The 26201-nt window shown below is 42.4% G+C and overlaps 1 protein-coding gene across 3 annotated transcripts in view; it reads right to left on the bottom strand.

The window, feature by feature from the left end:
* The window catches only part of c11.1 (maestro heat like repeat family protein c11.1), a 212376-nt gene that overhangs the window by 99673 nt on the left and 86502 nt on the right, over positions 1–26201 (bottom strand). For all 3 annotated transcript variants that reach the window (XM_075703967.1, XM_075703969.1, XM_075703968.1), the window contains exons 13-19: positions 25923–26042; positions 22223–22327; positions 22001–22142; positions 20928–21110; positions 19808–19977; positions 11697–11816; positions 8745–8864 (exon numbers count right to left, since the gene is read on the bottom strand). In XM_075703967.1, coding sequence (XP_075560082.1) covers positions 8745–8864; positions 11697–11816; positions 19808–19977; positions 20928–21110; positions 22001–22142; positions 22223–22327; positions 25923–26042 — 960 coding nt within the window. The remainder of the gene's footprint in view (positions 1–8744; positions 8865–11696; positions 11817–19807; positions 19978–20927; positions 21111–22000; positions 22143–22222; positions 22328–25922; positions 26043–26201) is intronic.

Genomic DNA, 26201 nt, shown 5'->3' with positions numbered 1-26201 from the left:
TGGAGTCTACAGTCTGTAAACTAGACGAAATTGACTTAAGAATTGAGAATTCTTGATCCATTCTGCAACTGCACACTTTTCATGATTCTGAAGATGCCAGAAATGTGCTGAAACTAAATTTTCAATGGACATAATTAATTGGCACATTAAAGAGGTAATGAAGTTGACGAGGCACTGCAATTACTTTGTTATAGCTATACATGACCTTGACCAGAAATATTTTACGATTTCTACCATATTTTAGAGCACATAGGCTGAGGCTTATGTGTTCATATAGGCTATTAAACCACATCCATATGCATTGAGTTAGCATTACAGTTTACTCATAATGTTCAGTGGCTTTTAAAATATATTGGTACATTGCCCGCACAAGTGCACGGTTCCTCAGGACACGTTATATTTTGATTGTGACACGCTTCCAGAGACCTAGTAAAAGCGCATGTGCTTTATTTTGTTGCACATCTTTCATTGTCGCCATGCCTGCCATGTCCACTCCTCTTTCAGTATAGTTACGTAACCTTCAAATAATGGGTCAAGATATACCCTTAAGATAAGCACATGATAAGCGATGCGTGCACTTTGCTGTGTATTAGTACCACATGAGCCGCAGGGTCATTTGATATTGGCAACACATGACAGGCGTGACACACGTGTCAAGGTGGATGTTCCTTCCCACTTTGCCAGATGGCACGAGACAGACTCTTAAACTGCCATGCATGCCAACATCAAACACCTTTTCTTGAAGTGAATGTGTGGCATGAAACAGCTGCTTTTGAAAAATGGTTTGTTATACCCATTGGCAAGAAAGTTTCGTTTCATTATAATTAACACATATGGATGCATTTCTATAGGAACTAAAACTGAATTTTGTTTCATTTGTAATCACTATATTTTTATTACAGAGCATTTTATTACTGTACAGCTCGTAACACCATATTTTTTCTCATACAACTTGCCCCTTGCATAACCTGAACCCACAATTACAACAGCCCAGAAAGAATAAAAAATTAGTGTGTATAACCAGCAGAAAAAACTCCACACAGAAACGCTCAAATCTTTGTAAAAACAGTCTCGCAAATGCACAACTCTTCCACATCATATCTTCAGGCAGTGGCTCTGTTCCCAACCTCTTCGCAATGCTGATAATCTTCTGCTATGCAGTAAAGGACTACCATCAAGTGCAGCTTTCGTAATCCGAGTTCTGGATCGCCGGTGCCACATGCACTATTTGCCAACTGGCTAACACAGACAAAATGCAAAATGGCAATCCAAAAAGAGAAGGAGAATGGGCGACCATGAAAGAGGGGAGGGAGCTTTAACACGCAGGGGGGGAGTCCTAGGAGATAACAAAACCTTAAATGACTAGCAACTTTGCCTCGAGGTGTGGCTTCATGTCGGTGCGACATGCACTGCCATGCAGCCACACCTCAGGGTGAAATTTACATACAACCCCCACCCTGACTTTACTGTTAAATTTTCCGGAATTTTCAATGCAGGTTATACATGCAAAGTTTTGGTATGTGCATATGCCAGAGATTACACAATGATGATGCAGGAGGCACCATTGTTCTGTACTATATAGAGGGTAGGAAATCCAGTTACAAGAAAAAGCTCTATGTGATTACTGTATTTTATGGTCTATAAGTCGCACTTTTGTATAAGCTGAACCCTCCTCAAAATGGCAGTTTTATTGCGATAGCAATTATGTGGACGCTCCAGGTGCATTTCTGCCATCGCCGTCGCTGTAAGGTTCTGTATGAGTGAACACGTAGAAGAATGAGCTGGCAAACGCGGTTCAATCTTGCATGTGCAAATGAGGAATGTGGCCCGGATGCATGCCTTCTCCTGTGGCGCGAGAGGCAGGGGAGTGAGGCGAGGGAGGAGGGGCATTCTTCTCCAGTGGCTGCTATGGTGCCTCGCCAGTCGCTCCGTACAGAGTGGAGACAACCGCGGCATCTACTACGGCGTTGTCACGCGAATCGCGGATGCCGTAGTAGATGCTTTGGCGGATGCCGTAGGGACACGTTGCTGACGCTCGTGTGTCTTGAAAGCTATCTGCGACATGGCTAAAGTGCGTGCATGTGCAGGCCTCATCTTCAGAGCAATATGCAATGCTTGCAGAGTGTGCGTAGTGCCGGTAGTTTCACATGCACTGTGCTTTCGACGTTTCGTTTGCACTGAAGCGAGACATATATGAAGGTCAATTCGCTTGCTGCTGCCGCGATTCTTCGCTACAGGATTTTCACAGCAAGTTTCCGCGCTCATCGAGCGAGATGTGTTCATGTCCAGATGTGTTGGTTATGCGCACGTGACACCATGCTGGCCAATTTAGCTAAAACATGTTGACGGGCTAGTTGGTTTGAATTCATTATAGAATGTGTAAGCGCAACTAACAAGGATGTAGAAAGAAGCAGACATGCAAAGACAGCGCTGTCTCTGTGTGTCGGTTTCTTTCTACGTCCTTGCTGAGTCACGCTCACACATTCTATCATTGTCAATTTAGTTACTAAGCAAATGTTTACAGGTTTATGCAGCCAATAAAACTACTATTACTTCGTACAGCTATCTACTAATTTGCTATCGCAATCGGTGCTTCACCTTTCGAGCGGAACTGCGAATTTAAAAAAAAAGTGTACGCAAGTCCACCGGCTCATTCGGTAAGCGAGCAAAAAAAATAGTGAAGTTTCACTTCGACTTGGCAGTGACGACGACCCTGGTGTGCATCGCCTTATGCCTGCTATTTCCTTTGGTGCAGATTGTCTCTGCGCAGCCGCAATTGTGCGCCACGTCAGCATCGGCCGAGACCACGTGACCTGACACGCTACTCGGCACGCATCGACAACAGGAGGCGCGGCACTCTTCGGCGGCGCTGATATCCACAACAAAGGCCTGACGTCACCCATTCCAGAAGCTACAAAAGGAGCCTTTTTGCGCTTACTGCATTCACTTGGCAGTGGCGACGACCCTGGTGTGCATCGCCTTACGCCTGCTATTTCCTTTGGTGCAGATTGTCTCTGCGCAGCCGCAATTGTGCGCCACGTCAGCATCAGCCGAGACCACATGACCTGACACGCTACTCGGCACGCATCGACAACAGGAGGCGCGGCACTCTTTGGCGGCGCTGATATCTACAACAAAGGCCTGACGTCACCCATTCCAGAAGCTACAAAAGGAGCCTTCTTGCGCTTACTGCATTCACTTGGCAGTGGCGACGACCCTTGTGTGCATCGCCTTACGCCTGCTATTTCCTTTGGTGCAGGTTAGTTAGGTTCTCTTTGTTATTTTTTTTCCTTCTTGTCGCTGCTGCCAAGTGTGTGCCTAGCCTTGCTTGTGTGACGATGTCAAAAGAGTTTGCAAAAGTGAAAGACGAAATCCTTCAGAAACTAAAAGATGATCTCAAGATAGAATTGAAATCGTCACGCGAAGCGTACGAGAGAGACCTGCGCAATGAAATTCGTGATCTGAAAATGAGCAGCAGAACATGGCACAGAGCATCGAATTCGCGCATAGAGAAATAACAGACTTAAAGAAGAAATTTGAAGCTGAAGTAGCAAAAAACACTCAGCTTTTGAAAGAGAACCAGGCAATCAAGGCAAAGTACGTTTCCTTGGAAAGAAAGAATGGCGAACTTGAGAACCAAGTAGTTCATCTTGAACAGTATTCTAGGAATGCAAATCTTGAAATCCAGGGAGTTGTTAAGACAGAAAATGAAAGTGTTGTTGCCATATTGTCCACTATCGGAGATGCTATTGAAGAACCGATCAGTGAGTGCGATATCGAGACTTGCCATCGCATCTCCACGCGTAATCCGGATAAAACTAACATTATCGTGCAATTCAAGTCCCGGTCGAAGCGCGACATGACATTAAGGAAAGCGAGAAAAACCCGGCTTACTAATGACAGCCTAGGACTTGGCAGCTCAAGTCCTATCTATGTAAATGAGCATCTTTGTCCTACACTAAAGAGACTTCTCAGTATGGCTATCAAGTGTAAGAAGGACTGCCAGTGGAGATCCGTGTGGACCTATAATGGAAGGATTTTTGCGAGGCAGTCAGACACTTCTGGCGCCATATCCATAACTTGTGAAGACGACCTCAATAAGATAACATCATTGTAATTAGCCCCCCTCTTTCTGACTACACTTTAAGTATTCAAAATGCGCTACCACGATTTTGCGTTGCCCTATGAAATTCTTCCAAGTTCTTCTATGTACGGTTCTGTTTTGCATATTAACACACGCTCTGCTCTCGCTAAGCATGACCAGATTGCATATTTGCTAGATGAATTCTCTTTTCAGTATAGTATTTTAATGCTTACTGAAACATGGTATTACGACGGGTGTGCAATGCTCCGTCTTAATGGATACAAAAACTTTTTTATCAATCGCAGTAGTCGTAGGGGCGGTGGCGTCGCTATTTATGTTAAGGCTTCTGAAGAATATGAAGTAATATCGGATTATACATGCATCACAAACAATTACAAGGTACTAACACTGAAACGAAACGCTGACGTCATTACTGTCGTTTATCGCCCACCGAATGGGAATTTTGGGCACTTTATGAACTTTTTCGAAAGCTTGCAATTTGTTTCCTCAAATAGTCTGAAACTCAGTTGTGGTGGAGACTTTAATATAAATACCCTTGACGCTAGCACTTGCGTGCAAGATTTCAACACCACCATTTCTTCCATAGGCTTTGTGAATATAATCACTACACCGACACGCATCACTGTACTAACTTCATCGACACTTGATTTGTTTATTACCAATGCGGAAACTAGTCGCTGATGCAGGAACCATAGCATGTGACATAAGTGACCACTGCCCAACCTTCATGATTTTCTTCCCACCCAAAGTTCACAAGAATGGTCGAAGGGACGCAATCACAGTCCAGTATATATCAGACGATGCTTTACTTTTATTTAAGCGTGACATCAGTGCTCAGGATTGGTCTTTTATATTCGGAATAAAAAACGTGAATGATGCATATTCTAAGTTCATTGAAATTTTTCAGCAAATATACGCGATACATTTTCCTTTTACAAGTTTCAAACCATCAAAAAGAATAAGAAAACCTTGGGTCACTCCTGCCCACAGGAAAGCTATCAATAAGAAAAATCGATTATTTCACACCTTCTTACATACAAGAGTACCGTCTGATTCGAAAGATTTTAAAACTTTCAGAAATAAACTGAACGCCGAGCTATGGTCTGTAAAATTACGATATTATCAGCGGTTGTTTTCTGATATAAAGAAACAGCAACCTGACGCCGCTTGGTAAGTGCTAAACAGGGTGCTCGGTCGCGAAAGTAAAACGGAAACACCCTCAAGGTTAACGCACAATAACCGTGAAATAGTCGGTCAGGCGCTTGATCATTTCAACCAAGCATTTCTAGACCACGCCCTTCCAGATAGTAACCTACAGGTTATCAGACCATCAAGCAATTGCCCTGCTGAAAGCTTTGCTCTGCATGATATAAGTGAAGCTGAAGTTTATCGAACATTTCTAGGTCTAAAGAACAGCAAGGCTTTAGATATAGACAACCTACAAATAAAGCCCATAAAATATGTTATCGAATAGTACATTACACCTGCGCTCGCTCACATATTCAATCTCGCTAACCAATCAGGTCAAATTCCTGACGCACTGAAACGATCCAAGGTAACAGTCATTTACAAGGGAGGCAATAAAAATGAGAGAAAAAAAATCACAGGCCAATATCTGTGATACCAATTTTTTCTAAAGGCTTAGAAAAAATATTGTTTTCTCGACTGACTAACTTCTTTGACAAAATAAATCTTTCCGACGCGCAGTTTGGTTTTAGAAAAGGACGCTCTACCGAAACAGCTTTATTAACTCTTAAAGGAAGTGTGCTACAAAACATTGAAAATAAACACATAACTCTCTGTCTTTTCGTAGATTACAGTAGGGCATTTGCTTCACTTAACCATAACCTACTTATATTAAAACTCTCGGACTACGGGGTTCGCGGTAAGCAGCTTGAACTATTCCGTTCGTACTTAGCCAACAGGACTCAGTCTGTGTACATTGGCAATTACCATTCATCTCCCCTCGATATAAAATGTGGTGTACCTCAAGGCAGTATTTTAGGTCCTCTTTTGTTTAACGTATACATAAACGATATTGTCTGTATTGACACAAGCTCAAAATTTATCATATATGCCGATGATAGCACTATCCTACTCTCCGGAACTGATGAAGCCGATCTAGCGTCAAGATGTAATCAGGTCCTTGAGAAGCTATTACTCTGGTCAAATTCTAACTGCCTCAAGATTAACCCAGCTAAAACCAAAGTACTTTTCTTCCATGCAAAAAATAAAGTAATCAATTTAGAACAGGATATATACTGCGACGGGCACAGGATCGAAATCGTCAGTGAATATAAAATTCTCGGAGTAACATTTAGCTCTAATCTCACATGGGATTCGCATGTTGACAACTTATGCAAAAAACTTTCAATAACCACAGGAGCTCTATCGCGTTGCCATGCAATTCTCCCAGTGGAAGCCAAAAAACAAATTTATTCTGCATTGTTCACTTCTCATATTAATTACTGTAGTCTCGTATGGTTGACCACTACACAAAGGAATATTACGAGGATTTGTTTATTACAAAAGAAAATTGTTCGCAATATCGCAAATGTCGATTATTTAGCTTCCACAGAATATTATTTTAGGTTGTACAACATTATGAAAATACAACATATGTATGAATTTCGTGTTTTGCGTTCATTCTATGTGTCTTCACCCCCTTTTAAAAACTTTATTAGTACAATAGCATTACTTCAGCAAAATACCAATGATCGTACACGTTCTCTTGACTTCTGGATAATTTCACGTTTCCGCACTTTTTACAAACTGCAGTCGTTGAAATATAATCTTCCGTTAATCCTAAGTAAATACAAAGATATAGTAAAGCCCACACTAGCATTACTTGAACAGCTCTTTTCTTAAAAAAAAAAAAAAATATCATACCTACCACTATTGTCGTGAAGCTTACCACTATTGTCGTGAAGCTACGTACATTCATATTCTTTTTTTTTTCTTTAACACAAGCTAAATACTCCTGTGTCTGCTTGTATTTCACATTGTAGTGTTTTTGGAATGTGATTCTTTTCCTGATGTATTATGCGTTTCTGTATATGCATATGTATATGTATATGTGTGTATATATGTATATATATATATGTGTATACGTTAGTTTCCCTCTTTCTTTCATTATATTTGACATATATATATATATATATATATATGTGTGTGTGTGTGTGTGTGTGTGTGTGTGTGTGTGTGTGTGTGTGTGTGTGTGTGTGTGTGTGTGTGTGTGTGTGTGTGTGTGTGTGTGTGTGTGTGTGTGTGTGTGTGTGTGTGTGTGTTCTTATATAAGCAATATATCTGGTATTATGTATTTTTATTCTGATGAACTGTTATTTTCTGTACGTTTTTGTTTAACGGTTCGACATTCACGTCGAGGTCAAGCCCTGCCTTGAATATGGTGTCCGGGCCTCTGTCAAGCTGCAGACCGCAGCTTTTAGCCCTGTCAACCACAAAACTTGTTTTGGAAAATAAAGAAATTGAATTGAATTGAATTAAACGCGGGTCACGCACCAACGTATCAGTGTAATTCCTATGTAATTGCGACAGCTATGATATGGACGCTCCAGGCGCATTTATACCATCGTGGTCACCACAATGTTCCGTACAAAGGCAATAGCATTGGGAGAGCATGCGACTGTGAGCCGAATCGCACACAAGGGAGGAAAGCGGGAAGGCAGCGTGGGAGGGAGGGGGCGGTGGCGGCTTCTACTCTGGTAGCAACTGCGTAGTTTACACAGCAGCGCGCGCCCTATTTTGAAAGCGATCTGCAGATTTGACGACTTCAAAGTTGGTTGACTCGTGGTCAGCCTGCCGCCGCTTATGTTACTGCACCGTCCTTCTTGCAGGGCACTTTGCAACTTGATTATGAGAAGAACCTGGTACTTCCATAGCGTGCACACAACCCGTAGCAACTTCCAGAGGAGGCTAACCCAGCGAGCTTTGTGTGACCATAGCATCCAATCCGGTTTTGACAACAGTTTTTTGAAAAAATAAAGAAATTGTATATAAGTCGTACCATTTTATAAGGCGCACCTACGAAAAATTCTGAGAAAAATAATGCAACTTATACACCGGAACATGCGGTAATATAGTTGAAAGTGCCACCACTGTTCATGTCGTTTAAAAAAAACAAAGAGCCTATGATGTACTTTTTCAGACTATCATGGGTGTGCAGTTAAGTAACCCTTTTCCAACTGATGCGGAGCAGACTATGCCACTTTTTACACCGTTCAACAATGTGTGCAAGCTTGCTCCCTACCACACCTTTACAGTCTTAATTTGGTTTTCACAAAAAAAGGTAAACGTACTCACTGGCACGCATGGTTATGTGAGCAAAGGTATTCCCAGTTAACAGCTGGGAATACTTATATCTTCATAGCAGCTTATATGAAACTTTATATCCTTGCAGCATATTGTTGAAAGGCATATTTGCCACAAGGAGGACACAACACAAAATGGAACACACACTATTCGCCTGTGTCATCGTCAGTGTGTCTTCCTTCCTGTGTGTGTCTTCTTTACAGCAAATATGTCTTTTAGCAAATACCAACTAGGCCAAGGAGCATTTCTGTTGAAGCACAGAATATTGCACTTAGAGTAAGAACAACAGCAACAAAGGTATTCTCCTCACCTTCAGAAAGCTAAGAAATCCAGAGTTTTTACGAAGGTCATCTTTTGCTACTTGCTCTAACTTCACTACCACAGCGTCCAAGTGGGTTGCTGCACACATACCTACTGCAAGAGCACAACCCTGAAAGCGAAAGTGTAAAATCAAACATCATGTGAAGAAATTACTGTCAAACTATTAAAAACCCTACTAATACTAAAATACTAGGGGCGTTAAAACAGTGAACTTTCCACATCATAGTGGACACAAACATTATAGAAAAACAAGCTTCAATTACTAAATCAAATACCAAAGATTTTATTTCTAAACAAAGTGAGACATTTAGTTCTTGAAGAGTCTGTTTGGTAATTAAAGAAGGTTTATTAACATTATTTGATACGTGTAAGTAATGTCGTTCACAAATGGACATCAAGTCAACCGAGGAACTTGTGCAACAGCTGCTTTCAGTTATCTGGTGCAATATGACAATGAAAAGGAAACCACAACACATCAACCAGATACACATATAGGGTGCTGTGTTTGCTGTAGAAAAGTGTGATACTATAGCACCATACATTGTTTTAATGGGATGCAAACATAGCGAGACTGACGGAATAATAAACTGCTTTTACTAAATCAAGACAACAGATTCGTAGGCTTATTCTTATAGAATGAAGAAAATTATTGCACGCAAATTATCTACCCTGTACGTTTGCTCAGGAGTTGGTGCCTCTGTGCAACAAGTGTAGCTCCTGCACCAGAATATTTGGAACAGACTACACTAACATCAGACTTTCTCTCTTGAGATTCCAATAAATCTTCTTATCCATTACATTAAAACAGGAACACGCATTCAACAATATTCAATTGTAAATTTTTGAATTTAGTAGCCAAGACTATTCTATTATTATTTGAAATTTTTAATATACTCACACCCCTACAAAATACTAATTACCTGCAGCATACAAAACACAGGAATCAGTGAGGTCCTGCCCAACCATGAAGCATCCCAATCTAGTAAGATCTCATCTAACTGTTATCCCACAAAGACACAGCTAAAGAGATAAACATGACAGATGTGCATTGCAGAACACTAATAATTTGTTAGAAGAGTAGCATTAAATTTCTTAAAGGGGCCCTGAACCACTTTTCATTGAAGTGTACAATAGCATTTAAAGTGAAAATAGGCTATTTCAGAAATACTTTGCCACGAAAAACTAGGAGAAAGGGGGTTAACCAAGGGGCCCGATTTTTATTAGTCATATAAGAAGCCAACAAACACTGACACCAAGAACATAGGGGAAATTACTTGTGCTTAATAAATGGAATAAAGAAACGACAAATTAATGGAAATGAAAGTGGATGAAAAAACAACTTGCCGCAGGCGGGCAACGATCCCACAATCTTCACATTTCGCGTGCGATGCTCTACGAATTGAGCTACCACAGCGCCGTTTCCCCATCCACTTTCTTGGGTATTTATGTTTCCTAGTAGAACCCTGGGAGTGTTAGCCAGCGCCACCACTCATAGACCTTGGCGGCGGATGTGGAACATTCGTTCTACCGCAGGCGTCACGAGAACGTGATCTTTTTGGGTGATGGCAACTGGTCAATAAACCCACACATGCTACCTGAAGGCATCAAATTTGCCTGATTTGAGACCCTCGTTATGTAATAAACCCACAACCTTCGCGAAATGCGAAGGTTGTAGGTTCGGTTCCCACCTGCGGCAAGTTGTTTTTTCATCCACTTTCATTTCCATTAATTTGTCGTTTCTTTATTCCATTTATTAAGCACAAGTAATTTCCCCTATGTTGTACTTGATGTCAGTGTTTGTTGGCTTCTTATGATACGACTAATAAAAATCGGGCCCCTCGGTTAACCCCCTTTTTTTCTCGTAACGAGGGTCTCAAATCCGGCAACATTGATGCCTTCAGGTAGCATGTGTGGGTTTATTGACCAGTTGCCTTCACCCAAAAAGATCACGTTCTCGTGACGCCTGCGGTAGAAAGGACGTTCCACGTCCGCCGCCAAGGTCTGTGAGCGGTGGTGCTGGATAATACTCCCAGGGTTCTACTAGGACACATAAATACCCAAGAAAAGTGGATGGGGAAACAGCGTCGCGGTAGCTCAATTGGTAGAGCATTGCACGCGAAATGCGAAGGTTGTGGGTTCGGTTCCCACTTGCGGCAAGTTGTTTCTTCATCCGCTTTATTTTCCATTAATTTATCGTTTCTTTATTTCATTTATTAAGCACAAGTAATTTCCCCTATGTTGTCCTTGGTGCCAGTGTTTGTTAGCTTCTTATGATTTGCCGCAAAAAGTACTTCAATGCATTCAGCAGAAGTGGAGTTAATGGCAATCAAACACAGCCTACACTGTACTCCCTTTCCTTCTTTAATGCCTTGTACTGCAAAAGCTATGGCAGAGTGGGGTGTGCCCATAAAACTCCACATTGTAAATGTTACCGTGGCATGCAGTTCAAATTTCATGTTGGATGCTAAACTTAGATGCTACAACTTCTAATTTTGGTGCTTGCGACGTGCTAAACATAAGCCAACCGCAGCTGTCCTCAGCAAGCCGCAGTGCGCTTAGCCAGTGGACTCGTGGCGGCACACCGTAGCGGCTGCTGTATCTACGCCACGTAGCAGACGGCAGCTACCAATAGCAGCTGCGTATGGGAATCCATTTTATTACGAAATAAAGCATCCAGAAGAGAATGAGGAGCAGGCTTCTGTTGAAAAGAGAGCGTTTGAGAGAAAAGTGACTTCACGCTTCCCTTGCGAACTCCATGCACCGCGTAAGACAGCAAAACCTGGTTGAAATGTTGACAGCAGCATACGCTACCCGCGGACTATGTTATTTCACCAAGCTCTAGGGGTGGTTCAGGGCGCCCCTTTAACGTAACTTTGGGCAAGGCACATATCCCTGTTTACATACTTTGTAGTGCAATACCTTTAAAAAATGCTTTATTTACCTCTCTTTCCCGTGGGTGTAAATGGTTGATATGCTCAAATATTTTGTCCAGAGCTCCATTTATAAACTGCTTGCTGCTCACTTTTTTCATAACTGCTCCTAGCAACTGCAGCAGCATGCACTGCAGAAAAATCATGAATGAAGATACAGATAAAGGTTAAAATTATGCATCAGACGAATGCAAAAGAAATCAGTCCCCCGAAAAAGCATCTTAGCAGTATACACCCACACATGTACAGACGCACTATACTCATGAAATCAAACACATCAGGTAAACTTTAACCCAGAAGACCAAATAAGTAAAAATACTTGAGAGTGCGGTGTCAAGTCACTATGCATCGAGTCAGAAAAGATGGTAGGAACTCTCATTAAGTGTAAGAGCCAAATTATGTTAATGTAACACAAACTCGAGATGGTGGAAACAAAGGTATGCATATTAGTTAGCCCTAAATTGACACATTCCATTCTGGGAGTACTGTACATACAGTATGCCCTCTGCAACAGCTTAAGCTATATAATGCACACAGTGCAAGAAATGACAATTTGTAGTCAAAAAACCCCTTTTAACTTTTTGTAGTTTCAAGTTCTTTATTCATTCAAGATAAGAAGAATAATGTTCCCATCACTCCTTCAGAAAACCAGCAGTTCACTTTTCTTCACCAACTGCCATCACCTAAACAGTCCCCACGGGAGCAAATGCTATTTTCAACCTGTGCTTGCACAGTAAGGAGTAACACTAGTTTGTTTTGCTGGATTTCTAAGGGTTCATTCTCACCTGCGGTGTGATTGCAATTGGTGACCAAGAAGAGACTCACGGCAATCAATGTTCACATCGGCAAGCAAGACTTGCCTGTCGCCATAACAAAATGTCTCGCAATCAGTGCCATTCACGTGTGCTCACACTTTCATCGCTATGCAAAATAAGCATCAGCATATACAGTATATACTGTATTTGTTCGAATCTAGGCCAATAGTTTATTTCAAATAATCCTAGACCAAACTCTAGGGTCGGCTTAGATTCAAGGATTTTAAAAAATTCGCCAGTTTTTAAATGACATTGATAAATATGGTGCACAGCTAGTGCCATCTAGAAAAGTCAGTATTGCAGCCACTACTAGCCGCACCAGTAGCCAACAGAAGTACACGAGTAATGTTGCCATTTTGACCTGTGTTGCATCAACGTGCAGTGTGGCGTTATCGTAATGGCACCTAACAGGCGATGCCACTATGCTGCCGCTTTTAAACGAAAAGTTGTGATAGCTGCAGAGGCATCGTCAAACGTTCCAAGCCAGGCGGGACTTCGGTATCAATGAGAAAAATGTTCGTCGTTGGAGGGGGCAATGGGAGACGCTTCTTGCATGCGCCGGCCGTAATGAGGAGATGACAGCAATATGGAAGATAGCGATGTAGAACAAGCTTGGCATGTTCATATTCAATAAATGCTATTTTCATTTTGTGAATATTGTCCTCGCTTTTTTGTTCAGACTACATTCGAGGTAAGTTTATTATATCTATTTTTATCTATATTTATTATTAATTATATATATAGGAGATTCGGGGGTCGGTTTAGAATCAGGGACAGCCTAGATTCAAGTAAATACGGTATACACTTACAGTCGAACCCACTTATAACAATATTCAAGTGCGACAAAAATTCCATTGTTATGACTGACAATTGTTATAACCAGGTTGCATGAAAAAAAGCAGAATAGGGGGATAGCAGAGCTGTTGTGGAAAAAACTATAATGGTGGGGAGGCCAGTGCCCCTGCTCTTCACCTTCCTCCTGGCTGCTGATTGCGTTGACTCATTTAACTGTTTAACTCTGGTTCCTGCACACTCTGATCGCATGTAACAAGCCAAGGCTGTCGGCACTCAAGAATGGCACTGCTATAACAACTGCAAGGAGGGGTCACGAACGACAAGCGACGCAAGTTCCGCTGAGGCATAGTGTTGGTAGCCCCCAAAAGGGGCCTTTTAAGAAATGCAAGAAGGTAAAACAAAGCCCTGGAAGGATTGAATCATCTGCAGGGCCTCCTGTGAGGACAACGTTGAGGCAGCCTGCCCTACCGCATCATTGCTGTCACCGTCGCCATCAATTTTATCGTGGCTATCCGATGCAAGCATGTTTGCGACGGTCACCTCATCGGTTAGAAGTTCTGATGTTTCTAATGCGTCATCCGCATGTAGATACTCTTCAACTCCTGAAGCATCCTCGTTGACTGCAGACCAAAGTTCAGGCATCACTTCGTCGGTGGGAGCTTTGCAAGCTTTATATAAATCACTGCTGCCTCAGACAAAGCATGCTTTCCTAAAGCAGTTCTGCACCGTAGAAGCACTTACTTCGAACCACGCACCAAAGATAAACTGCACCGCCATCAACAGATCGATCTTCAAGTCAGACTGCTTCTTGCTTGTCCATGAGACCATGTCCATCAACAAGACTAACTTGTCCAGGATGCAGCAATGATACATGACCTAAAATTGGCTATCACACCGACGCCATGGGTTGTAAGCCTGCTATCATGTTTGGCGGCAAGAAAAAATTTCCATGCTTGAGAACTTAGCCAGGTAGTGGTGGGCACTACAATTATCTAGGATGAGCACCATCTTCCTCTTAGATCGCTCAATACAGTGATCAAACTCCAAGAGCCACTCGCAAAAAAGTTCTCACATAATCCATGCCCTGCAGTTGTGATGGTAGCGTACCAGTATCCTGGCAGTACTGTGGAAGCAGCGAAGATTTTTTTATTTCCCAATGACAAATGCAGGGCATTTGTCACTCCCATCCCTATTGGTGCACAAAAATGCAGTGAGGTGCAGCTTGCTGTTCTTGTCGCCCTTACATGTCTCCTTTGGGTGCATGCGTCTTGGACGGCAACATCCGGGAGAACAGTCCTGTTTCATTGCCATTATATACGTCGGTGTCAACATAATTGTCGAGGATGCAGAGCAGCATTTCCTCCACCCACTTTTGCTTCGCCTCAATGGCAAGCGAAGCTCCCTCACCAGTGATGGCTTTGTAAACAATGCCGTGCCTCTCTTTGAAGCGCTGTACCCAGCTGCCACCTGGCTGGAAGTCCACATTGTTGATGAGTAGGGCAAACTGCTTAGCCTTTGTGACCAGAACTGGCCCGGCGATGGGCATGTTCAAGGCACAGGCACCGAGAAACCACTCGTAGATTCATGTTTAGAGGGGTTGGAGGGCAACGGGAAAGAGGTGTGTGAGGCTGGCGATGTGGAGAGGGCTGGAAAACAGGTTTTATTGTATGAGTGCACGCTGGCCATTGGGGCAGTGGGGAGGGTGCAGCAGCTCGAATTTCTGTTTTTCCTTTTTCTTTTCAATAATTTCGCATTCCATTACCTTTCAGCACAGACACCCAGCAGCCAGACTTCATCATTATTACCGATAATGTGGCATGAGGGCATTGTATTAAGCGGATTATTTCACCATAGAAAACATACAGAAGTTGACGGTGCAGCAGCTTCTTATTATTACAACTAATACATTACCGTATTTACTCCATTATAATGTGCCCTCGATTGCAACATGCACCCGTTTTCTGCGACAAAAGAAAAAAAAACACACTCGATTGTAACATGCGCCCGTTTGCCGTGACATAAAAAAGGAAAAGTCCTTTACAGTACCACGCACCTCATTCTTTCATACAGAAATACAACTTTCTCTCATTTGGAAAAAAAACAAAGATTTACTCCCAACACACTAAAGTTGCGATAAATAAAAAAGTGAACTAAGCGAACTAACATGAACTAAGCGACGAGAACACGGTCAGGTGCGCCTAGATTTGTAGACTTCAGAAATCGCTTTCAAGATAGAGGCCGCGCGGCCGTGCGGCCACGCCGTATGTAGCAGCCGGCGGTGTTGTACGCCTCTCCTGTTTACGCCAATCCTGTACACAACTTTTGGAACTCAGAACTCCCCTGATGCGGCCCGATTTCCGTCCGTCTCCGCATACGTGATCACTTTCCTTTTAATTGCGGCATCATGATGAATACTCAGTGCGTCTTCGCAGTCCGCACTTCCATGCTGATAGAGCAAACGCACAAAATGGGAAGACCGACGGTGGACTAACCTAAGTACAAGTACTACAACACATGGAGGAAGCTACGGCAGCTAGGCTCGAAGCGCCATTTGAGGAAGCCATTTTGAAATGCCGGGATAACGCAGATTTAGGGCCGTACTCGGTTCTAACGCACACGCTATTTTTTGGATCTGTTTTATCTGAAAAAAGTGTGCGTTAGATTCGAGTAAATACGATACCAACATGGGAATCTTGTATTTTGCTTTTTTCCCCTGTTTAGGCAGCTGTCAACTCCATAATTGTGGTATGAAGCCTGAACTTCTCAAGAGTGCCACAGATAATTACATAATATTTAATGCAACCAGTTCAAAACATGTGCCAAATGCAGCACAGCTCAGACATGAAGCAGAAGGCTCATTACACCATGAAAATTGGAAGTGGTGGTCCTGAAGTATCACAAACCATTCGTGCATGTGCAAGTCAGCCCAAGGTAGGCCAGATAATGGCCATTTGCCAAAAGCTGGTCACACACTGCAAAAGTGCCCCTTCCATTCTTTATTCTGGACTTCGGCATATTCAACCTGGGGCTAAGGCTAGTTTAGTTCTCCAGCCTTCTTCCCCTCTTGTTCCATCGAGTGCTCAGCGCACTCTATTTGGTAGAATGGTCGCAGTGCAGGTTGTGTGTGGTACCATGTAACCACCACCTCCATAGCTTCCATGGTATAACAGGACTCCTGCTTCATGTCCAAAACCACACTGCACTTGGTGCACATTTTGGACTGCTTACACTAAAAGTAATGTAATTAATCATCATGTTGCCCTTAAATAATTGAGATTGAGGCTTCAGACCATAATTACTGGATTGACAGCTATCCAACATAGTGAAGAAAATCTCTTCATGTCCATAGTCTTCATTTTATGTTGTTTTATGGGCAAAAATTAATTTAGTAGTGCTAACCTCAGGGGTCCAAGAGAAAACGTCTCATCAACCTACACATAAGCACTACTGCCCATAAAATTGTTACCATAAGGAGGAAAGCAACACAAAAGTAATCCAAACAGCTGAATAAATCAAGAAAGCTGAGTAAATCAAGCCATCACTTAAGCTCTAAACAACAGTTATTACTAGCAAGCATAGTGACAATGCTTGTAACAATAACTATTTAACAAATTTAAGGGGGAAGATGGATCTTAGAAAAAAAAAAGATTTTATTCTTCAAGATATGGTGCTGAAAAGTTGTACATATATGTAAAGTTATGTGTTTATTTTGAATATTCAGTCCATTTCTGTTTATCTCCTCTGGTTCTAATTTTATGTGAGCTTCCTTTAAATAATTTTTTGCAAACATTTGCAATATATCAGTTACTGAAATTTCACTAAACAGGGTACCAATGGCTTCTGTATAACTCAAGAAATGCAATAAGACTAACCTTATAGCTGAACATGAGCTGCAAGACTTCAAAGTTAGTCACAAAAAAAAAAGAAACACTTTTTAGAGTTTCAAACACAATACCTCACAACTCGTGTTCTAGGTAGGGCAGAACTATAAGGTTGGTCTTATTGCATTCCTTCAATCATACAGAAGCCACTGATACCTTATTTAGTGAAATCTAAGGAACATATATATATTGCAAATCCTTGCAGAAGATAATTCAAGGAAACTCGCATAAAATTTGAACCAAAGAAGATAAACGAAATGGACCTTACATTCCAAATAAGCACCTAACATTACATATATGTGCAGGTTTTAGCACTATACCTCGAAAAATAAAGACCTTAAAAATTCTTGGCCTAAGACCCACCTCCCCACTTAAGAACAAAATTTGCCCCACACGCTGATAGCAATGAAATACTTATGCTTGACCCAGAAGCTTAACAGTGTAAATATAGGGTATTGCTTCAACCCTTAATCGGCCCTTAATCCACTTGGATGAAAGGGAAAATTTGCATTCACCTGAAAGCAGCATCAGGATACAAAGGCAATATTCTACTTTGCAACTTTGCAGCTCTATTCTACATTCTAGTGGATGCCATTTTTCTCTTTCATCAAACTTCCTCCAGCCTGGAAATTTCTAACCAATTTGCTTATTCAAAATTCCTGCAGATTTAGCTGTTGATTAATTCACCCACACATTACTATCTGCTAGACTTTGCTCAACTGGTAGAGCAACTCTCCTGGAAAAAACAGTGGCAATCCCTGGACCATAATAAATTTGTCAGCTGCAATGCTTTCCTTCTGAGACTCCTGTATAAAAATTAGATTATAGGGTTTTACATGCCAAAACGATGATCTCATTATGAGGCCCACCGTAGTAGGGGCCCTGGAACAATTTGGACCACCCGCAGTTCTTTAACGTGCACCTAAATCTAAGTATAGGGGTATTTTCGCATTTCGCCCCAAACAAATGCAGCCATCGTGACCTCGTGCATAGCAGCCCTACACCAAAACCACTAAGCAACCACGGCAGGTGAGAATCATGTATTGGGTTCCTTAGTAGCTTCATGCTATTTTCAAGTGCTACAGTCGATATCAGATATATCTAACTTGAAGGGGATTGCGAAATAATTCGACATATAGATCACTTGAAATATAAAATATGCCTATCTGAAGCTTATCTGAAAACTCCCCACATCTTGGACAGTTTCCCAGGATGATGAAAAGTGTTTATTTGGTTTTGCAAGGCCACATCAACACACAAAAGTTTGATTTCCTTTTTTTTTTTCTTGCAGATGAATCTTTTAAGTCAATTGCACTGCAAAATATTCTTTGATAAACTTGTAACGCTAACCCTAAAAGCCCAGATTGCCTGAATGTGAGACCACAATGCCCCTTGTGCGTGGCGAAGTGCTGGTTGTGCAGTTTTATTCGGGATAAGGTAGAAATGGGCACAGTGATCAGCGCACCTGTACTGCGAAGTGCGCATGGACGTGTCCTGCCACATGTCCGTTACAATACACTCTTTAAACGACCGATCATCATACGTTGGCAATGAGTCAGCCAGGCAGACGCTGTTTGATTCGAAAGTAGCTTTTAGCACCTGCAGAACACCCGAGTCCATTCCCACTGATGTGTCCCTACAAATACGAATGAAACATGTTCAGCATGGATTGTGGGTCAACGAATCGCAGAGTCTTGTGCACCACTCTGTGATAGTCTTTTCGCAAAGGACGGATGTGGTGCGTGGTGGTTCTGTTAAATTCACGCTGTAATGTAAAAATCAGACAAAGGGGGGGTTGGGATGAGTTTCGTTTCGGTCACTTGTGGAATCCGAAAATGCCATTAGCGGAAAATTTACAAAACGGACCCAGCAGTGGAGACATCTCCAGTTTGGCATCCTATGCCCTGAGCCACTAAGTGAAAAGATAGAGTGCCATCCATGCATTCTTGGCGAATTCATGTACGGGACTGGGAGGCCTTTTGCGTTCTTGAAGCATCGGGGCAATCCCCTTTCCAATAACGAATGGCTGCAAGTAGTAACATTCACTGCACGACAATCTTTCCGCTATTAGTATGCTTCACCTCAATACACAGCTGTGTAGTGGTGAAGTTCACTAACACAAGTTTGCCATTATGGAGTGCAAATAAGGCACTTACTGCAAGAGCCATCCACACTTTGAGATACACACCCTGCTCATTTTTGCTGATGCCCTTCAGATTGAATAATTCGTTTGACAGCATCTGCCAAAACAGTGCCATTTCGTTGGCATGAATATTTACGATAAAGCAAGAAGTGATGACGGTACTGTTAGAAGCAGCACACTTGCAAGGGCCTAAGATGTTACAGCGTTCAATACATCGAATTTGGCAGTGAACGGCCGTTTGACATGCACATAGTACAGTGCTATACTTTTACAAGGGATTTCCAAGGGGATGTTACCACAGTTCAATATAGGCAATAGTTCGATATATCAGAGTTCAATATAATCGGGATCAACTGTATATGCTAACTTTCCTTGCAAATAACTACTTGCATTATGCGAGAGAAATCACATAAATGACGGAAGAAGTAACTTGGGCATGTTTGGAATGTATAGGCACATTTTGCATATCTCATACTTTCTACACTGACCTTGTCATCCGGGTATGCACCATACAGGCTAAGTTGGGCCTGCATAGCCTTTCCCAATGACAGAGTCCATTCTTCTTTGTCCACTTCCACAAAACATCTTTGGGTCAGGTCCAATATCTGCTCTCGCCAAGCCTCCCTGTCCAGACCATTTTCTGGGTTGTCAAGTGCACCTGGACACAAGTGTCACAAAACGCAGTCAGTAGTTAGACCTGGCACTGCTCACATCTTAAAAATTGAAGAAAACCATAAAGATTTTGTAATACAAATGAGGATTTTGTTGCCACTTTAAGAAATAAATTGCACGACTATGGAGCCTCTGATTTCCTGAACTCGATTATTGCAAACAACAGTTTTGAGCCCCCAACTCCTGGATACATTTAGTGAAGCCAAGTGACTTTACATTCAAGTACTTCCGGAAAACACTGAGAAATACAGTGCCACAGGAATAACTCCTGGAAACTCCTGAATAATGCTAAAGAGCTTCCCTGTGATGTGAAGAAGCATGAAAAAGAGGCCTGTGCTGTCTGCAACACCATCCATTGAAGCTACTCCAGCCACAGTTGCTTTCCAGTGCTGGGCTTTTGCCCTGGCCGCTCCCCCTACTCATCTTTCTGGCTAGTGGTCTCAGCAGAGCACAATGACTCAGCTACCACTAATGCCAAGCATATGTCTTGGCAACTGCCTGGTTTCAGTACCATGTACTTCACCAGTGTCAAGAGGTTTCATAAAGTCCCATGTCATCATCATAATCATCATCAGCCTGTTTTATGTCCAGTGCAGGACGAATGGCTCTCCCTGCGATTTCCAATTACCCCTGTCCTGCGACAACAGAGTTTCGGAATATACAAGTAACTGTTACTGAGTGCAGAGATTTGACATGCCAGAAAATTATATTAAATCGAGAGACAAGGGGCAATGCCATCCTCGAATTCCATGTCACTGGTGCTCAAGTACGGAGAAATAATGAAGTGCAAACTAAGAGTTCATTTTCTGTGCTAATCAGTTGCATTTTTTTTTTTCAGAGAAAAGAAATTAAAAAAAATGATCAGTCATCCACCAGCCCAGCCCAATTCTCCTGCATACCAGTGGTGTAACTTTCAACCAAGACAGAGTTACTTACACTGCAACTGAGAAGTCATCTGGGGTAGAACAGTGTCCCAGAGGGCTACAAGGTTACGGTGTATGAGTGCAGGCAAACAACGCAACAGGCGTAGGACATGGACTCCTCGGTTATGGTGCATCAAAGGAGAGCCCAGAACAACCAGCAATCGTGCCAGCAAGGCTTGTGGCTTGGGTACATTTGCTGCACAGCAGAGAAGAAAAAGAATACACCCAGTTTCCACAAAAACAAGAAAATGTTCACAAGGATGGCTTGGTGGACTAGTTGGTAAAGCATTTTAAAGGATTTGTTAACAGTGCACATGGACGGTGACAGAGGAATGAACAACAGGACACAGTGCTAATCAGCTCTATATGTCCTATTGTTCTCCTCTTTGTCACTGTCCATGTGCGCTGTTAACCCTTCAAGAAAATGTTGCCAACTTGGGCAGATATATAAGCTTTCTTGGCAATGGGATAAACATACGCACTTAGTTTTTTTACGATAAGAAATCATCTGGAATGTCAGCCAGGAGACATTAGCTCCAAGAACTCTCAAGAATTAATGCAGTTTAAAGCAAATTTTAGACATTTCCAACATTACCTGTTAGGATGCCACAAGAACCAGTGCACTAAATGTTTTGAGCACCAACATTGGTAATGAAAATTTTGCTCTTTCTAAAGACTTTATGATGTAAATTTTAACTGAGGATAGAAGTTTCGATAATTTTGAATGGTGAAGCTATGAAAGATGCCACAGTGGAGCACCCTGGATAGCAGCAGGGTGCAGTAAGTTCTTAACCGCCATAGTGGATAATTCTGAAGAACACGGATAGGTCGAAGTGTTGAACCTGAGAAAAAGGGAGAGTCTAAAATAAAAGAGAAAGCAGGGGCTAGATGACATCGTATTTTTTTCCCTTTTATTCTATTTCCTTCTTATTCACTAATGCATAAAGTAACCAATACTAGCAATTGCGGCATCACAGCAGTGTGAAATCCAGTGAGGAATGATGAAGAGTAGAACTGAAAGAGAGTTTCATTATCCCACTGCAGGTTAAACTTTGTGAACTTGAAAAGCAAATAAAACTTGCTCACTATGTTTCTCATAGTTGATCTCGATAGGGTAACCTGCATCCCGCTTCTTCGAAGCAAAATTAGCAAGGCACTTGCAAAGAATTCCTACAGCCGGGGTCAACTCTTCACACAACAAGTACTCAAATAAGGAAGGCCACATAATCTGAAATCAAAAAGCAAATAAACACAGTAGAACAACAAAATATGAGCAACTCAGCGATTAGGCATATAAAATTCATCTACCTTGTCAATGTCATCCACGGTGGTTGTTAGAAGCTGTAAAACATTTTCGCACATTGTACGCAGGGCCTCATTGCTCACATAGTCAAAGTCGGTGGGACGCTTGGCCTTCGAAGAAAACAAACATAAGGTACATTACAAGCTTGGAAACAGCCGCTCGTTTCAGTCAGGATACATAAGCACTGCCATGTACAGTCTTCATCAAAAAACTTAAGGCCGCTATGAACGGCCAGGGAGCGGCTGCGCTCCACTATCATGGCACTGCCACCGTTGGCGCTCACCGCCACTCACTTGCACCAAGGATAAAGAGGACGAAGGAAGCATGTCTCTACTCTCAAGCACCCTTTGATAAAGCACTTGTGAAAAACTAGTGTGGCACGCGCGGCGCAAACGCAGTGGTGGCGAAGTGGAAGCCACCCAACATGCCGTTTGCAGCGTATGCTCGATGAGTGGGCGGAAGTCTCTGGTGGCCGCTGCAAAACACGATACATTCAAATTTCGCAATTCCGAGTATTGTAATAATCAGTTAATTTTTTTCGGGACCAAATTAAAGGGACAACGCTATGAATAGTCCTGTGCATGCACGAACACGGGCACTTTGCAAGGATCGTAGCTAAGATCCGACTTCAGCAGCTGAATGCTATATTAAATAATGTGTCACAATGGTACCTTGTATTTGTCATCATGAATGTCACAAGTAGCAAATTAATCAAGAAAGCATAAGCTTCAGAGTGTCACCTGCATCTCTCAACGAAATCACAGGGGGGAGCATGCCTTCAAGGCATTAAGTGTGGTTTGTATGTGATTGCCCCAAACAACTGCAGCTTGCCCTTGTGTTTGACTGTAAACTAGCCAAGGTCTCTAATTTGGTTGAAAGGATGCTAGGTATAACCCATTTTTTAAAAAACTACCTGTGAAGCCCTTTCTCATGGAGACAAATGACGCCTAGTACGCTATATCCAAAAATACTTCTTCCAGTGAACCCATGACAGCGACAGCACCGCTGGCGTGACACCTTCACTGTGCGAGAAAGTTATAACCATGGTCTACGCGATTCAAACACATGGCGCCCAATGGAAATGGGATAAACTTGCACTGGCCTCATGTGTGCTTAAAAGTGGGCCCTAACGACAATGAGGCAGTATGCACAAAGACAGCAAAAAAGGCCAGGTAGTGGGCACCTTCCAAAATGCTGAGGAAATGGGTTTAACTTAATTGGCTACTCAGGCAGGGTAAACATCTTTTTGTTCTGAAAAGTTTTCATAATCTTACTGTGGGTTTATTTAAAGAACTTCAACATTGAACAAAATCGTGTGGTTGTTTCTAAGTGGAGAAGTGCGGTCTACGTATTTGAAATATTGTAACGGTGGTTACAGGCCCTTTCTGAAGAGAGCCTTTGTAGTCAAAATTACTGCTTCTGGCCCTTTTTAAATGAATGATGAGTGAATTGCCAGTATATTACAATGTAACCTGGTACAACGCTAGATGGCACACAGAGATGTCAGGTTTATATTTTTTCTTTTGTTTTCATCGCACTGAGAAATACATTCAAAATGTATATCTAAAAGCATAATGCAAAGACTCCTGCCTTTGAATGTGTAGGATAAAATTGTAATAGGAAATTTCGATGATCACAGGGTGTCTACCAAGTTGATATTTTCAAATCCCCCAAGTTTTCCAGGTTTTCCTTGAGCAACACCAAACTTTATTCTATGTCAAGACAGGCTGACACCAGATCACCTGATGCTGTTACTCTCAAGTAAGCACTTTAAAAAAATAAAGAAAAAACAACTTAATCCAGTTTTAATAGTAAGGAGTAGTGTTTATTTTATTCAAAATAGAAAACTGAAGGTAAGGGATAGTAAAATTCACAGCATATAAAATATATTCGATAAAGCCCATTATAAATTGAGTCAAACATATTCAAATACGAATAAAAAGAGATGCATACAGAAGCAAATATTTTCGAAAATGAGCTATTTCTATCACGTGCTAGCAAGATCATAGGTATCAGGCCCGAACTTTGTCACAAGTGAGATTTTCTCAGCAGTTGAAAAGTCAACCTCAACTCTCCTCTATTACTCTTAGCCCACGCACAATGCCTCCGTTTTGTGTTTCACTGCTTTCAAGAGATTATTTTGGTTTGGATGAGGGTCACCTGCATCTTTGTGTCAGCCGACACTTTGCTTTCTGAGCTCAAGCTCCTTCAAAGAAGAGGCGGCACAGTTCCTTTCCCGATCATTCCTCAATGGGATGGTCATTTCTGTTCTTGTTGTCGTTCCGCCGCGCGTTCGCCCCACAGAACATTTGAAGCATGCTCTTGGTCAGTTGTACAGTCAACGTCCTATTTTTCGTACTCCCTAGAAACCACGAAAACGTCCAAAAAATCAAATCGGGCAAGCCGAAAAAATAAATGCATGACTTTTACTGCCCTTTAGGCTCGAATCCTCACAGGCACATCAGGAAAAGCTCTGAAGATCTGCCAGTACATTTATTAGGTATATTGGTGCTCGTACTGTGACAGGAGCACGTGTGTATAATTATGAAATACGTACAGTGCCCCGTGACAATTGCCCCTTTCCACGCTTAAGCTTCACCACAATACTTCGCGTACGCTTCACCGCGTAACATTCCTGTACTGAGGCGAAGCTGCCTTTCGGGAATCGGAATTATGCATCGCGTCATGCTTTTTAAGCTTCGAAGCCAATCGCGAGGATTACAGAGGCGGAGCCGGTGCATTTACTGACAGCGGTGAATTCTTTCAATGAAACACACGGCACCGAACGGCAAAAACCTTACTAGCGATTGTCGAAGCAGCTAAGCCTAGCGTTGCCGCGGTGGTGGCTACGGCTGCCAGCGGATCTGCGTACGAGAGCGCTGGTTCGAGGCGGCGAGATAATCAAAACGGCGGTATTAGCTTTGATTATCGCCGTTTCGGACCTGCGGTCGCGGCAAGAAGTCCGGAAAATCAGACAGCGAAGGGTTCTTACGTCTGAAATTACAGACGTTCTTACACGTTGACTCTACGGGGCACGTGATGGTGCCGCGAAGCCAACCACGTTATCGGGCATTTCGCAAAAATCGGGCATCCGGAAAATCGGTCGTTGACTGTACACTGGCAACTCCTCCAGCCGACGACACGGCGTCAAAGACAATTCGTTACGATTCCTTTATTTTACTCGAGCCAGCAGTAGGGAGACTTTCGTTCCCTTTCAATAAAATGACAGCTGATTTTCCCCGACTGAAGCACAAATTTCCTGAATTTTCCCGCGTTTTTCCAGACTATTCAAAATCCCTGAGAATTCCCAGTTTTTGCGGTTGGTAGACATCCTGGATTAGGATAATTTTTATACTACACTGCGCTGCATGGAAACTGGGCAGTTTCACCAAGGTCACCGAATCCACTCGCACGAGGCGGCCGCAAGATGAGCTGGCAGCTAGCAGAACGAACGGCGCACTAGTTTTTTTTTCACGAGCGCTGTAATCAAAGGATGCTTCAGAGTAAGATAGATGCTTCCCTCGCCCTCTTTATCCTGGGTGCAAGCGATCGGCGGTGCGCGCAGACAGTAGCAGCGCCACGATAGCGGGGAGCAGCCGCTCCCCAGCCGTTCATAGCGGCCATAAGTTTTTTTGACTAAGCATGTACATAGAAAGGGCTGCTATGCAAAGTAACCAGATGTTGGTATGAGCACATAAAGCTTACTGTATCATCCGGAAGAGCACACTGCCGAACAAGAAATTCAACCATGGAGTGACCACCGTTTGCATCAAGGTAACCATGGTGCGCCAGAGCGACAATGACTTGGGCCAACACTTTCTTTGCCTGCAAATAATTTAAATGAGAAAGCAAGAACATCAAAACCTAGCTCTAAGCATATTCACAAGGACGAAAGACAAACATGAGTGTACAAATCCACTTGCTCACATAATTGAAGCACCATAAAACTACAATTAGTGTGGTAGTTTACCTAGCATCAAGCAA

The sequence above is a fragment of the Dermacentor variabilis genome, chromosome 1 (assembly GCF_050947875.1).
Source record: "Dermacentor variabilis isolate Ectoservices chromosome 1, ASM5094787v1, whole genome shotgun sequence".
NCBI lineage: Eukaryota > Metazoa > Arthropoda > Arachnida > Ixodida > Ixodidae > Dermacentor > Dermacentor variabilis.
Note: the sequence above shows the minus strand (reverse complement) of the source record. Positions and strands in the feature narration are given on the sequence as shown.